Raw genomic sequence first — 13,486 nt, forward strand, 5'->3', positions numbered from 1 at the left:
GGTTGGACAGTTATTGGAGTTTACCAAGCTTGCAAGAGTTAAAAAGTACAACATTCAGAAATATAAAAACCGTCGCTTTCGCCACCTCCAAGGGCTGTACAGGGGCAGGGCTGACATAGCAAAAGAGGCCACTTACGCAGGGAGAGGGGTGTTTGCATAACACACAGAAGTAGTTCACATTCGTTCATCTCGCCCCTGGCTGGCCCACGGAGGACTCGCGAGTCCTGGATCTCGACAGGGCTTGCCTCAGTCTTTGCTGGACAGAACCAGTCCGAGAATTTTGTCTACGTACAGCTGGGCAGCGCAGGAGGAAGCCCCTCCCTAGCGACCCGACTCGTTCCCTGCAGCGCTCCAGGTCGGCACAGGATCTGTTCCAGCTTAGGTGCAGAAGTTGAACTTGGCAAAAGCAAGAGCCGCATTCTCTGTTAAAGCATTAAGAGGGGGACACCCTGGCCTCACTGAAGTCTAGGGCAGACCTCCCCGTGACTTCACGAGAGCCAGGATTTCACCCACGGGTTTTTAAGGCTGGGATTTGGAGATTCAAACTTTTTTTTTTAAAGTGATTTTTTGAAAGGGAAGAGAATCAAGGGAAGTTTCTTTTTCAGAAGCAGCTATTTTCCTTAAAAACACTTTGCAAAGTCCCTTTCCCGCAGGAGGTTTACAATCCAAGTGCTAAAAACCACCCCTCTGTCATGCCACACAAAGCCATTGCTAACTGCTGTGGGTAGCATCTTTTTCCTGAGCAATCGTGTGCAATACTGTACATGGTTATTGGCATTTTTCTCGGCCATAAATTCCAGCAGTAGCATCTCTTTATGCAGCTAAAACATGTTCTTTGTGTATTGAGCATGCAGCTTTTACCCTGCAATATGCAACACTTCCCTAAAGACATGTTGCTTCTACTAAGGCTTAATGTTTCTGGCCTAATGCCACTTGTGGAATAAACATTGGTGGAAACGCTGAGGAATCTATGAAGCTCTTCCTACAACAACTTTGCACAAACTGTTCAAGGGCTGGAACCCAGGCCAGGTTGGTTTTTGCAGCCACGAATCCAGCCACTGGGCCGGAGCAGGAATATCATAGGACCTCAGACTACATTCTAATTGGTCAACAGCATGTTACTGGGGGAAGGGATCATTTATTTGTTCCACAGGCCACGTGAGGGGGCGCTGGCGGCAGAGGGCTATGGGAACACTCCCCCACAGGGAGCCGTTCCAAGAGAAATCGGGGTTGCCGACTCACCTGTGCTCCTAGGCCACACACTGCTTTGGAGGCCCTGTCTGGGCAAAATCAACCTAAAATCGGGGCTTTAACTGTGGGCAGATGGGGGCTCTCGGGGATGCTGAGCTGCTACCAAAACTCTGCCCAATGCCACAGGTCAGGACAGCGGACTGGAACTGAAATGGAGAGCAATGGCCCTGGAGGCGCCACCTGGCAAATCCAACAGGTGCCGTGTGAGCTCTTAGGCACAGATCCGTGGCTGGGCCACATTGGGAGGCTTGGCCCCAGCCAATACAGATGGGGACCAGGTCACTAAGCCAGCAACCCTGGGAGCAGCAAAAGCCCCTGCCCTGAGTGCCTCAGCTGCCTGCTCCATGCCAAGGACCCTGCCTGCATTCCCCACACGGCTGTGCTCACAGCTGGCACGCTGGAGGCAGGTGCGCTCGTTCCTCGGAGCACAGCGACCGGCTCGCCTCGCTTCGGGTGACGTAAGCAACGTTGTGAGTCATGTTCCGTGTCAGACCCACGGGGCACAGAGACGGGAAAGTCCTTCCAGGCCCTGAATGCATCTCCATGCGCATGTGGGATCTGACCTCCAGACAGGGGGCTGTGATGGGAGACAGAGGCTGCCGTGCAGCCGGGAGAATCCCCTGCCTCAGTGGCACCTGATGCCCTGTGGAGACAGCAGCTTGAAGACTCCCGGTGGCAGATGCAGAAGAAACAACAGCGAAGCTCTGAAATTTTTATGATCTATTTTTCCTGAGTTTCTCAGCCTGGATGTTAATTACAGGCTTAAATTCTGCAAATCCATGACAACGAAGGAGTAACGTGTAATTAAAGAGAACAGAACTGGCAGTGTGAAGAGCTGAGCCTCCTTGACAGCCAAAAACCACGCCATCGTGGTGAAAAGGAGCCAGTACCGCTTCCCCTGGGATAAAGGCAGAGGTGTAAACACAAGAGAGCCTGGTGCTTTCCTGGGCGACGGGGAGCCCCGACCCTCTGCTCACGATCCTGTACAGCAAGCAGAAGGTAACTGGTGAGCCAGGAAACCCCTCTGACACGAAGTCTCCCAGCAGAGCGGGCTTTTCGCTTCATGTTATTCGTGGACTGAGGGCCACCATAAAGCTGTCACCCCGTTGGCTGCAGAGCGTCCGTGGTACACGCCCCATGGCACATCCGCGCTCTCCCCTGCCCGTCCGACGGATGAGCTGCCTGAGAACTCGTGAGAATGGCCAGATCGGGGGCGTTGATCGAATGAGCCATGGTGAATTTAGCCCTTTTTCCAGTTCACGAGTGGTTCCTGGGTTTCGTTCGTCACGTGGTTCTGGCGTTCACAAAGATTTGCTGATTGGCTTGCACCAAAGATTTCCAGCTGGTGAGCTGTTTGCTGTGATTCGTGGGGCGCGGCAGCTCACTGGTGTCACATGGCATCGTTCCTGCTCTAGTCAGACACCTGAAGCTTTTAAACCAGACGACTGGCACTACCGCATGTGGCCGTCACCCGGTGATCCCTAGACAAATCCCCACCTGTGGGAAATCCATGTGCCACCGGGACTGGCTGCCAAACCCTCACCCGCTGGCGGCAGCACAGCCCCACAAACCCCAGCGCCCTCGGGTGTGACAGGATCAGGCCCTTGCCTCACTGGTCTCTGCAAAGGCCTCCTCGTACCATCCCGTTGCGCAGGGCCGGGCACGCAGGCGGACTGTTTTGCCCCAGCCGGTTGTGGAGGCGGGGAGCTGGGGGCAGGCGCTTGCTCTCTGCAATGACTCCGTTCCCCATGTGCAAGGGGTCACACGCAGCCTGGTATTTAGAGAAAGAAGGAAGCAAAGTCCAGTTTAGCAAGCCCTCCATGAAGTGTCAAATTATTGTTCATCCGTTCGGCATCAGCCAACTGCCCCGTGTGCCCCAGCCACGGTCTGCTGATTAGTACGGCTGTAACGAGCCCGTAGGTCAGCCTCCTGTCGCCCCCGCGCTGGTGCAGCTGCCGGGCACGGACGTGAGACACATCGACGCGAATGTCACTCCCCGAGGGGCTGCGGCGCACGGCCCTCCTCGTGGGAATGGAGCCAGCCACCGCCCCTGCGAGCCCCTCTGCAGCCCATTCTCGGGCGGGTTGTTGCTTGTGACGATGCTGAAACCGGCAGTCGCTCTCCGGCTCCGCTCGCCCTGGTGTGAGAGACCAGGCAGGACTGAAGTCACATGGCCTTGCTTTGGCTCCCTGATTGGTTGACTGAAAGGACTCCCACAATTTTCCAGCCTGACTAAACTTCGGTGTTACAATCACTGGGACGCTGTATCCGGGCCCGGCAATTGCTAAGTGCCCACAACCCACCCCCTGGGCACCCGCAGCCCCGCCTGACAGCTCGGCTTCTCACACACAGCAGCCGCGAAATCCCCAGGCAGGCTGTGCTGCCCCATGAGAAATGCCCCTGGCTCAGCCAGGAAGGCCCGGACGCCTTTCCCCCCCGTTTCCCGCTCCTCCCGCCGGGCCTGCGCAGTCACAGGGCAACTCAGAGAGCTCAGTGCATCCTGGCTTCAAAGCCGCTTCCCCCCAGCACTGTCTCCAGAGGGCCTGGGGGAGGCAGAGGTGTAGCGGGGGACCGGCACCAGCTGGGAATCAGCTGATTCCTGGTGCGCGCGCGCCCCTCCCAGACGCTGCCCTCTGCTTTTAAAATGTATTAAGAGCCAGGTGCCCGGGGCTGCGTGCCGGGAGCTCCCGTGCCATGCGGGGTGGGGACCCTGACGGGCGTTCCCAGCAACTGGGCCAGGGAAGCCTGCTGGGGTTAGTGTGGTTGACCCGGGTCCAGAGCAGGAGTGGGCTCGGGGGGGAGGGAGCTTACTGTAAAGCCAGGGATGGGTCAGAGCAAACCCCCCACCTCGGAAATCCCAGTGAGTGGCTAATCCAAAGCTGCCCAGCAGGGGGCAGGCCAGTGCAGGAGCAGTGGGCACAGGGCACTGCCTGGGACATGGGGGGCTGGGGCTGGAGTGGGTCCAGGCTCGTTCCTGATTGTCACTGCATTCAAAGGGGCTGGGGCTGCTGCCAGGCAGGTGCACAACAGCAGACACCCCTGTTGTGCACGTGCGACATGTGTGCAAGGAGCAGGACGGCTCAGCAGCGCACACACCACGCTCCCGTGCCAGGCGCAACCAGCCAACAGCAGCCCGCCTGTGCCCGAGGGGCACACCGGAGCCCGGGGAGAGTGGCCGGTGTCCAGAGGGAGACGGCCGAGGTCAGAACAGATCAATGAGCGTCTCAGGAAGGAGAAACAACAACAAAAAGCAGCCGTGTAGCACTTTAAAGACTAACAAGACCCACTTTCTGCCCCATGAAAGCTCCCCCCCAAGAAACCAGCTTGTTCGTCTTCCAAGTGCTGCACGGCTGCTTTTTTGCTTTTCCCAAGAGCCGACGAACACGGCTTCCTCGCGGTCGCTTTTCGGGAGGGAGAATAAGCCACAGCCACCCCCGAGACGCGGCTCACGCCCGCCTCCCCGCGGAGGAGTGTCGGCCCGCAAGGCCGCATGGGACGGTTTGGGCAGCACCCAGGGGCTGGGCACCATGCCACGGGTCCCTCCCTGCCTCTTGACTGTCTGCGGGGGGCTGGAGCAACGAGCCACGAGCAGAGCTGGGGAGGCCGAGGCCAGGCCCTCCTACGAGGGCAGAGTGGGCAGGAGACACCACGCGGTGGGCCCGCGACTCGCCAAGCGCCGCGAGTGAACTCGGCCCTCTGGCTCTTCAGCGGCACGGTTCCTTGGCGGCCCCTCTCCTGCGCCCTGGATGGGTGGCCAGGTTACACCACGGGTCGGCTGGGCCCTTGCTGTTCTAGGCCTGGCTCCTACAGAGAGCCCAGACCGGTCCAGGGCCTCCGCGGGGCTTGCTCCCCGCCGGAGTCAGTGCTCCTCCCATCTGGCGGAGGAGGGGCCCCGTTCTCTGGGCTGGCAACGGGAATCGAGGTGACAGTCCCGGTGGAAGCTCTCAGAAGCATCTTAGGGCCCGGCCGGGGGACCTGGGGGTGGCTTTGGCTGAGCAGTGGGGCAGACATCTCGGTTCTCCCAGAGCGAACCGCGCTGGCCGGCCTGGCCTCCTCCGCGCTGGGAATTTCCAGCTGTGCGGCTCCACGCCGCACGGGGCTGCCCGGGAGCTCAGCTTACAGGCCCAAGGAAAGAGAAAAGACCTCATCAACCCTTTGCCAGAGCCAGGCCGTTCCCAGTGCCACGCGCCGGAGCGACCGAGCCGCCGCAGCGTGGCCACGGGCCACGCGCAGGTTGAGCTAGCGTCCGGCTGTAGATCCTAGAGCGCAGGAGCGAAGGCAGCACAGGTCGGGAGACCCTGGGAAGGCAGGCGCCGGGCTGGTGGGGGAGCCAAGGGGAAACCCTCCGTCCTCTGCTGATGGCCACGTTCGTGACGATTTCCATCCGCCTGCTCTGGCCACTGGAAACGACGCCGGGGCCGACTGCGCCGGGCTAAGACATTCACCTTCGGCCGGCTCCCCAGGGGACACAGAAACGAGTCGCAATCGCCAGTAAAGCAAGGAAACGAGGGGCCAAGCCCCCGCAGGCCAGGACGGGCTCCCAGCGCCAGTCTGGGAGGAGCGGCCCCGGCAGCCCCCGCCCCGCGCCGGCCACGCTGCGCTCGAGCTCAGGGCTGGGTTCTGGCGCCGCTGGCGTTGTCCAGCTCCGGGGCAAACTCCATGATGACTCGCCGAGCCAGCGGGTTCGTGCTCTTGAGCAGCTCCGCGGCCGAGGGGCGTGTCCCCGGGCTGACCTTGCCGCCTTTCTTCTGCAGCAGGGCCTTGAAGTCTTCGGTGCGACTGGAGGGTCTGCTGGGGCCGCCGCCCGCTGGGGGGGCCTCGCTGGCCGGGAGCCCCGCTGGGCTCTTCCCCGGGGACTGAGCGTTCTGCCTGCTGCCAAAGGCGTCTCCGGGCTCCTTCCAGCCCAGCAGCTTCCGCTTGGACCTAGAGACAGAAACGCCGGCGGTTGGCGGGCCGCGGGGGTGCCGGCTCCGGGGACGGGGCGCTCCCAAAGGGCCGTTCCCACAATCCCCAGCACACGGCTCCTCTAAGGTTCCCACTTCCTGCATCCTGCTGGGGACCGCGGTTTGGCCCACCCAGCCCCGGGGCCGAGCCCGCCTGCCGACTCGGAGACGGCGCGTCCACGGCAGCCAGCGCTGGGGGGCGCAGAGCCCAGTTACTGCTCCGAGCTCCATGGCATAAAACCACCCAGGCCAGGCCGAATTCACCCCCTAAGCCAGTGGAGCGGCCTCAGGGCCGAATCTGGCCCCCCAGGGCCTGCCAAGGCCTCTGGGGGCAGCGAGGACTCCGGCCGGGCAGCGCTGGTCCCCGGCCCTGCAGTGAGGCGAGCGGAGGCAGGGAAGGCTCCTACGCGGCCCCGAGCTGACGAGAGGGAGGGGAGTTAACCCCCAGGCACCTGGCCCCTCTCGTGTTTGGCCAGCAAGGGGGCAAGCGATGCCACTGGGGATGGGAAGGGATGTCTGGGCGCCGAACCCCTCCCCCTTCCCTTCAGAGAGGCCAGCGCAACCGCAGGTGGCAGTGTCCTGAGCTTCCATGGGGGTGGGTGCACTCAAACCAGCCTCCAGAGTCCCCCCCCACCCCGAGCGCTCTGGGTCCCAGGACAAGCCACGGCTGCCTGGCGCGGTGGAGCTGGGCCTGGCCACAAGGGGCTGCTGCACCAGCCAGCACAGGCAGGCGGGCGCCCCGGGCTGGTGCGGTTCCCAGAGTCAGCACTGTGGCCGGGAGAGACACCCGCCCAGGCCTCTCAGCGAGCAACGGGCCAGCACCACCCGTGCGGCTGGGACTGGCTGCAGAAGCCTGGAGGCAGGCTGCTGGCACAGGCACGCTATGGCCCCGGCCCCGGTCTGCTCAGGGCCCTCAGTGCTAGGGGCAAGCACTGGGCCAGCAGCCCTGGAGACAGTGGGACCTTGTTTATCCTCAGAGCCGGGGCCCATCAGGCCGGCCTCAGTCCCTGGCTCTGTGGGGCCCAGCCCCAGTTACTGGGCGCAGGGCCGGCGGCTGGCGGAGGGGCGGGGCTTGCATGCCCGGCGTGGGCTGGTACCTGTGGATGACGGTGAATAGATCCTCCGTCGTGCGGGTCGTCACGAACACCTCGTCGTCCTCTTCCGCTATCGACTCGGCGGTCTTCTCACGGACGTAGCTCCTCTCCTCGGCGCCGGGCTCCACGGGGCTCCCTGGCCGGAGGAAGAGGAGCCCTGAGCAGGCCGCAGGACGGGGGCAGAGTTGGGGGGGGGCGTTGGGGGCACTGTCCCAGGAGATGGGGGGGTCAGGCTGAGGGGGTCCGTATCCGTACGTGCGCCCGGCCCCACTGGGGAACCCACCAGCCGCACAGCCCCTGAGGCACGACGGGTGCAGAGCCCTGCTTCCAAGCCACGCCGCGGGTTAGCGCTGGCCAGGGAGGTCTCAGGCCTGGCATTGCAGGGGGCAACCGCCCGCCAGCTCGGCTGAGCGCGTCACCCTCTGGGAATGCCCCTGTCTCCCGTCCTGCGCCGGCCCGGGCTACTGGAGCGCGAGGCCTGTGTGCGATGCTGTCTCCGTGCAGTGCCTGGCACAGCAGGGCCGGTCGTCTGGTAACTCCCCTTGCCCTCAGCCCCACAGCCTGCCAGGGAGAGGCGGCCAGCAGGCCAGTGCCAGGAGCGCCTTTGGGGCAGCTGCCGCCCTCGCAGACACCTTCCTCTGGCTATCGGGCCTGGCTGGGCAGCAGCTGCCACGCTGTGCCCCAGAGGTGGCTGCTTTTCAGGGCCGGTGGCGGGGGGGGGGAGCGATGGCTGTGCAGGGGCGTGGGAGGAGCGCTGGGGATAACACGGACACTGTGTGCACGGGGGCGGGGGGCTTGCCATGCCGTGAGAAGCTGCGTGGGCCAGGCAGGGGCCCGGCTAGCTGCACGTGGCAGCGACACTGACCTGCCGGAGTCTCCCCGGGCGTGGCGGTGGCTGGGGGGCTCGAGTTGTTCCCGGCGGCCTCGGGTGACAGCAGGTCATCGGCATCGGGGTCCCAGAAGCTGGTGTCTTCCTGCAGGGTGATGATGGGGCTGGGCGTCAGCCGGGCATCGCCCGGGCAGGCTCCCAGGTGGGGTGGGGACGGGGGGACCGGCAGGTACAACACACTGGGCTTCTTGGGGACGGGGGGCGGGACTTTGGCTTTCCTCCTCTCCCCCTCGGGCCCGCGGGGGGCTCTGGGCTCCTCCTCCAGGCTGCTCTGGGACAGTCTCCGCAGGCCCGAGAAGAAGCTCTCCGGGCAGCCCTGGGAGGGTGTCAGTGGAGAGGGGGGCTCCCCGGGACTCCTGGCCTCGGGGCTCCTCTTCAGCTTGGGTTTCTGGATGACCATGTAGATGTCCGGGGCAGCGGTGCCGTGCGGCGGGGGCGGGGAGGTGGGCGACCCCAGGGGCGACTCCTCCTGCAGAGGCAGGGCCTTGGCCATGATGTTCGGGGGCCGCTTGGCCAGCGGCGGCTTCTCCGCCACAGGCGGCTTGGCCTTCCTCCCCGGCAGCTCGGCCGGCTCGTCGGCGCAGTCCGGCTCGTCCTCGGGCTCCGACCGGCTGATGGAGCGCAGGCGCACGGAGCGCAGGTCCGACTGGGTCACCACCGGCATGACGGGCTGGATCGGGCTGGTCTTGGGGCCCAGCTTGGTCCCGAAGGTGGAGTCTGAGTGGTGCCGGCTCACCTTGGCCTTCCCCTTCCCCTTGAGTGCCATCTTCAGGCCAGACAGGTCCAGGTGCATGGGCGGCGTGAGGGGCAGGTCGAAGGAGAGCCGGGCCTTGGGGCTCTTTTCCATGGGCGACGGAGGGGGCAGGGAGGACTTCCGCTCCGGCACCAGCGGCCGCACCCGGATGGGCTGCAGGGGGGAGTGCCCGAGGATGGCCGAGGTGGGGATGGTGGGCGTGGGGGTCTCAGACTGGCTGGAGTAGCCGCTGGAGGGGGACATGAGGCCCGCGGGCCGCCTGGGGGAGGAGGTCTTTAGCTCCGCCTCGGTGGAGAGCTGGGAGGGGGTGGTGGCCCTGGAGACGGAGGGCGAGGGGAGGGACTCGGAGCTGCCCCGGGTCTTTGCGCAGTCGATCACGGTGGTGCCCGTGGCGGTGCTGGAGCCGGACAGGGACCGGTAGGGATCGTTGGCCTTCCAGTCCGGGAGGCACCAGTGCTGGGGGAAATGCCCGCTCTGCGGGTCCCTGGCAGGCGGGCCCCCCTGGCTGTCTGTGGGCACCACGCCCCGGCTCTGAGGCTCTAAGGGGAGGCAAAGGCTCTGGGGCCGCTGCTCCTTGGGCAGCGCCAGGCCAGGCTCCGCCCCGGCCCCCTGCCCGTCTTTAATCAGCGAGACGCTGCGCATGGGGGGAGATGGCTTCTTCTTCGCCTTCTTCAGGGAGATGCTCTTGGCGCGGTGGCGCCGCTGGGCCTCCTGCTCCACCCCCAGGGAGAGGTTGTCCGTGCTGGTGCTGCCCTCGGAGCTGGCGCTGGGGTAGCTCAGGGCGTAGGACCCGCTGCCCCTCCTGTTCTCGGGATAGGCCATGTCCACGGAGCAGAGCGAGCCGGAGTCCGTGGGCACAGACAGCGACCGCTCGCGGAACAGGCCGGCCCGGCCCTCCAGCTCCAGCCGGGAGGGCGCGGCTCCCTCCGGGCCGCCGGTGAGGATGGGCACCTTGGCCTCTCTCCCCTCGGGCGTGGGGGGGCCGGGAGCGGGCAGCGGGGACTCTGGCGCCACGCAGGGCCCGTTGCTTTCCGGCTGCTCGTCTGCGGCGATGAAGAAGGAGGCCGGGCCGTCGCAGCGCTCGGGCGAGCCCGTGGCCGGAGAGCCCGGGGCGCCGCCGGGCGAGGGGCACGCCGCGGCCTCGTCGTCCGGGCTCAGGCAGGTGAAGGAAGCCGTGTTCCAGGGCGGGGAGAAGGTGGGGCCCTTTGGGCCGTTGCAGGTCCCGGCGGTGCCCTCCATCCTGGCGGGAGGCTGGCCGCAGCGCGCCTGCAGGCTCCCCCCCAGGTCGCTGAACGTCTTTCTCAGCGGCGCCGTCGGGGGCCGCGGGGCGCAGGGCTGCCGGGGCGCGCCCCTCCCATTCACAGCCTCGAAGCTGCAGGAGACGGACTCCACGATGGTGGCGTGCGGCGTGAAGGCGGGGCCGTTGCTGCTGCCTGCAGGGACAGACACGAGGACGGGTCAGTGCTCCGTGCGAGCCGCTAGCGCAGGGCCGGCCCCAGGACTCACCCCGCCCGGAGAGCCCCGGGACCAGGCCCCCCGCCCCCACACCGCACCAGGCCTCGCCACGGCCCCTGGGACCCGCCACGGGGCGTCAGCGTGGCGCTGAGCTCCTCCTGGCCTCGGACGGGCCTGCCCTGAGCAGAGGGGGCCCCCGCACAATGCCAGGTGGGCTGTGCTGTCTGCGGCATCGGCCCTGGGTCCATGGAGCAGGCTGGGGGCTGGGTAGAGGAACACCGCCCCCGGCCCCACACAAGTCACCTCCCGGTGGGCCAGAGACCCTGGCCCTGCCGGGGCAGCTGCAGCGAGCCAGTGCGGAAGGCCGGCATCTCCGTAGGAACGGCCCTATCCCCTGCGGTCCAGGCAGCCCCTCGGGATGCAGCAGCTTTGGGGAAGGGCCCTGCAGGGAGGGGTCCCCGGGGGAGGATCTGGCTCTGGGGTGGGATTCTCTGAGCTTAGCTGGCCTGGAGCGGTGCCCTGCCTTTGCCAGGCACTGGGCTGCAAAGATCCGGCTGGGCTGACGTCTCGTGAGGGTCTGGCCAAATCCAGACCGGAGCTGGAGACCAGGCACCTCTGGAGCGGAGGCCCCTGGGCGCAGAGGGGCAGGGGAGAGCGAACCTCCCTCGGCCCTCGCTGGGAAGGGCCTGGGATGGCAGACGCCAGCCCCAGCTGCAGTGCTCTGCTCTGGGCCGTGGCGATCCTGCTGTCTCCTCAGAGCAGGGCAGGGCCTGGCCTGGCCCCCCCAGAGCCCGGTGCAAGGGGCAGTACCCTGCGGGGTGTGGGAGCAGAACAGGGCTGGAGACCCCGGCAGCTTCCCGTCCCATGGCTAGTGGCAAGCTGAGGAGACAGGAGCCTCCGTCACCCTCCACTCCCGATCGGCTGCAGCCCACGGCTCAGTGAGCGGCTCCCTCAGGCTCTCCGGACGGTGGGGCCCAGGCCCCCCCCTTTTGAGCTGCAGTGGTCCCCCCACCCCCACCCCCACCCGGCCACCCACAGCCCAGCCGAGAGGGAAGTGTCTGTGCCCAGGCCCCAGAGATGCCCCAGTTCCCTCGGGCTGCCGGGCTGCGCGGTGGGACTCTGTGGGGAAGGAAGCTGCTGAGCCGTCAGAGAACTCGCCCGTCGTTTTCCCTCCCGAGCGCGGCGTGAAGGAAGCACAAACCGCCTCACGGCTCGTCAGGGAGAGCGCTTCCACCCGGAGCGAGCGCCGGCTTCCCGGCAACAGCACCGCCCCTTCCCCCGGGGGAGACCCCGGGGCCAGGGGTCCGCTTTGGGAGGAGCTGCCCAGCCACCTCTGCCGGCCTCAGCGCTCTGCAGCCAGGCCCTGGAGCTGCGACTCCAGGCCCCTTCATGAGAGGCCAGCCGGCCCTGTTCCCCTGGAACCTCTCCTGGGCGGGGCAGCCGAGGGCAACAGCGAGCAGGCCCCTGGACGAGGGGTTCTGGCGCCTGGCGGACCAGCGCCCTCAGGCTCTGCGTGGTGCCCCAGACTGCTCCCCTCAGGCCCGGGAGTCCAACGGGCAGCTCCTAGCCCGCCCTGGGGACACTGGCCATCCCGAGCCTCTCTAGCCGCCGTTGTCACCTTGGTCTCGCAGCGCGAGGTTAGGGAATCCGATAATGGTCCGTCTCCGGCGCAGCGTGGACTTGGGGTTCACCGCGGTCTCCGTGTTAAACAAGGAGTGCCGCGCACTCACGTGCCTAGCAAAGTGCTGCCCTGTAGCCAAAACAAACACACTGTAGGTGGTGGCGAGCCGGGGGCACGGTGAACGTGGCACGCCGGCTCCTCGTGCCTCCCTACACGCCCGGCCCACGGGCTCGGGCCACGTCCTCCTGCCCACATCCGCGGCTGCCCTGCCTTCCCCCTTGCGGCGCCAGCTCCCGGCGGGAGTGCGGGGGCTCTGCAGGTGCATGCGGGCAGCTGCGGTGCAAAGGAAGGGTGCCCAGGCTCGTGGGTGGGGTTGGGCAGGAAACCACAAGCACCAGCACAGCAGTCCAGGGGGTTAGGCGTGCACTTGGGATGGGTCACGAGCAACGAACCCTTTCGGGTCCCCCACGTGCCCTGTGCTCGCCGCCACGCTGCTCTGCAGCCGCTGGTCCTGGGCATTCTTTGGAGGAGCCGTGTGGCCGAGGGAGAGGCGCCTGGAGACCCCAGGCAGGCGCCGAGGGCCAGGCACCCGGCTACAAGCGGCAGGGCTAGAACCCAGGCCGTGTCCCATGGGGCAGGGCCCGGGGTTGGTCTTTCCCCTCCTCTCAGCGTGAGCCGATGGCTGAACAAAGGGGCAGCAAGCAGGCAGGCCAGCCCTTGGAGCCACCCCTGGTGGCCCTGGCAGGCTCCCGTGGGCAGGGGATGGCAGCAGGCGTGGCCACGCAGCACTGCCGGGGGGGCTGTGGCTGCAAAGGGCTGGCAACGGCAGCACCAGAGAGACAGGTGACCCCTGCATGCAGCCCCATCCCCCCTCCCCGCCCGCCCGGGCAGCTGAGGGCTGGAGGCGAGGAGCAGGTGGCGCCCAGGGCGAGGGGCTGGTTCGCAGGGAGACGTGGGCCTGAGGCGAGAGATGGAGCGATGGGTGAGTGAATGACTCCGGGGGGCTGCCCCACTCATGCTGCGGGGCGAGCCAGCCGGGACACATGGAGACAATGGAGCCGCACGGATGGAGACATGATGCATCGGAAGCCCGACCCCCCTGCTTGGGGACCGCGGTGCTGGGCAGGTGGGCTCAGAGACACGCTCGGCAGGGTCCCCACAACCCCACTGGGCCGGCTGGGGGCCTGGCCCCAGGCCTTCCGCGAAAGGCAGCGTGAGAAGCGGGGAGACGGGGCTGAGCAGGCTCCTCTGGGCTCCATCCAGACTCCATCCCTGGTCTCCAGCAGCCGGGGAGTTTGGCACTGCCGGAGCCCAGGCTGAGCCGAGCTGCTGCCCGCACCCAGGGCTTGCAGCCCCCACCCGTCGAACGCACGAGTCCCTCGCGCCGACGGCCGGGTGCCCCCCCGTGCTGGGAGAACCAAGGTGACAACGGAGCACCGACTGTTAGCCTGGGGATGCTCGTTAGATGACGCAGACGAG

The 13,486-nt window shown here is 66.2% G+C and overlaps 1 protein-coding gene across 12 annotated transcripts in view; it reads right to left on the reverse strand.

Moving 5' to 3' along the window:
* Window positions 1-13,486, reverse strand: part of NHSL2 (NHS like 2) — an 87,673-nt gene continuing 74,187 nt past the window's right edge. For 11 of the 12 annotated variants that reach the window (XM_075896594.2, XM_075896593.2, XM_075896602.2 and 8 more), the window contains 4 exons: window positions 12,005-12,136; window positions 8,154-10,364; window positions 7,292-7,424; window positions 1-6,174 (listed from right to left, as the gene is read on the reverse strand). In XM_075896594.2, the coding sequence (XP_075752709.2) occupies window positions 5,859-6,174; window positions 7,292-7,424; window positions 8,154-10,364; window positions 12,005-12,136 (2,792 nt within the window). In that variant the 3' untranslated portion in view covers window positions 1-5,858. The remainder of the gene's footprint in view (window positions 6,175-7,291; window positions 7,425-8,153; window positions 10,365-12,004; window positions 12,137-13,486) is intronic. The other variant, XM_089781686.1, reaches the window with a different exon arrangement.

Source organism: Pelodiscus sinensis, chromosome 13, assembly GCF_052426305.1.
Source record: "Pelodiscus sinensis isolate ZL-2025 chromosome 13, ASM5242630v1, whole genome shotgun sequence".
Taxonomy (NCBI): domain Eukaryota; kingdom Metazoa; phylum Chordata; order Testudines; family Trionychidae; genus Pelodiscus; species Pelodiscus sinensis.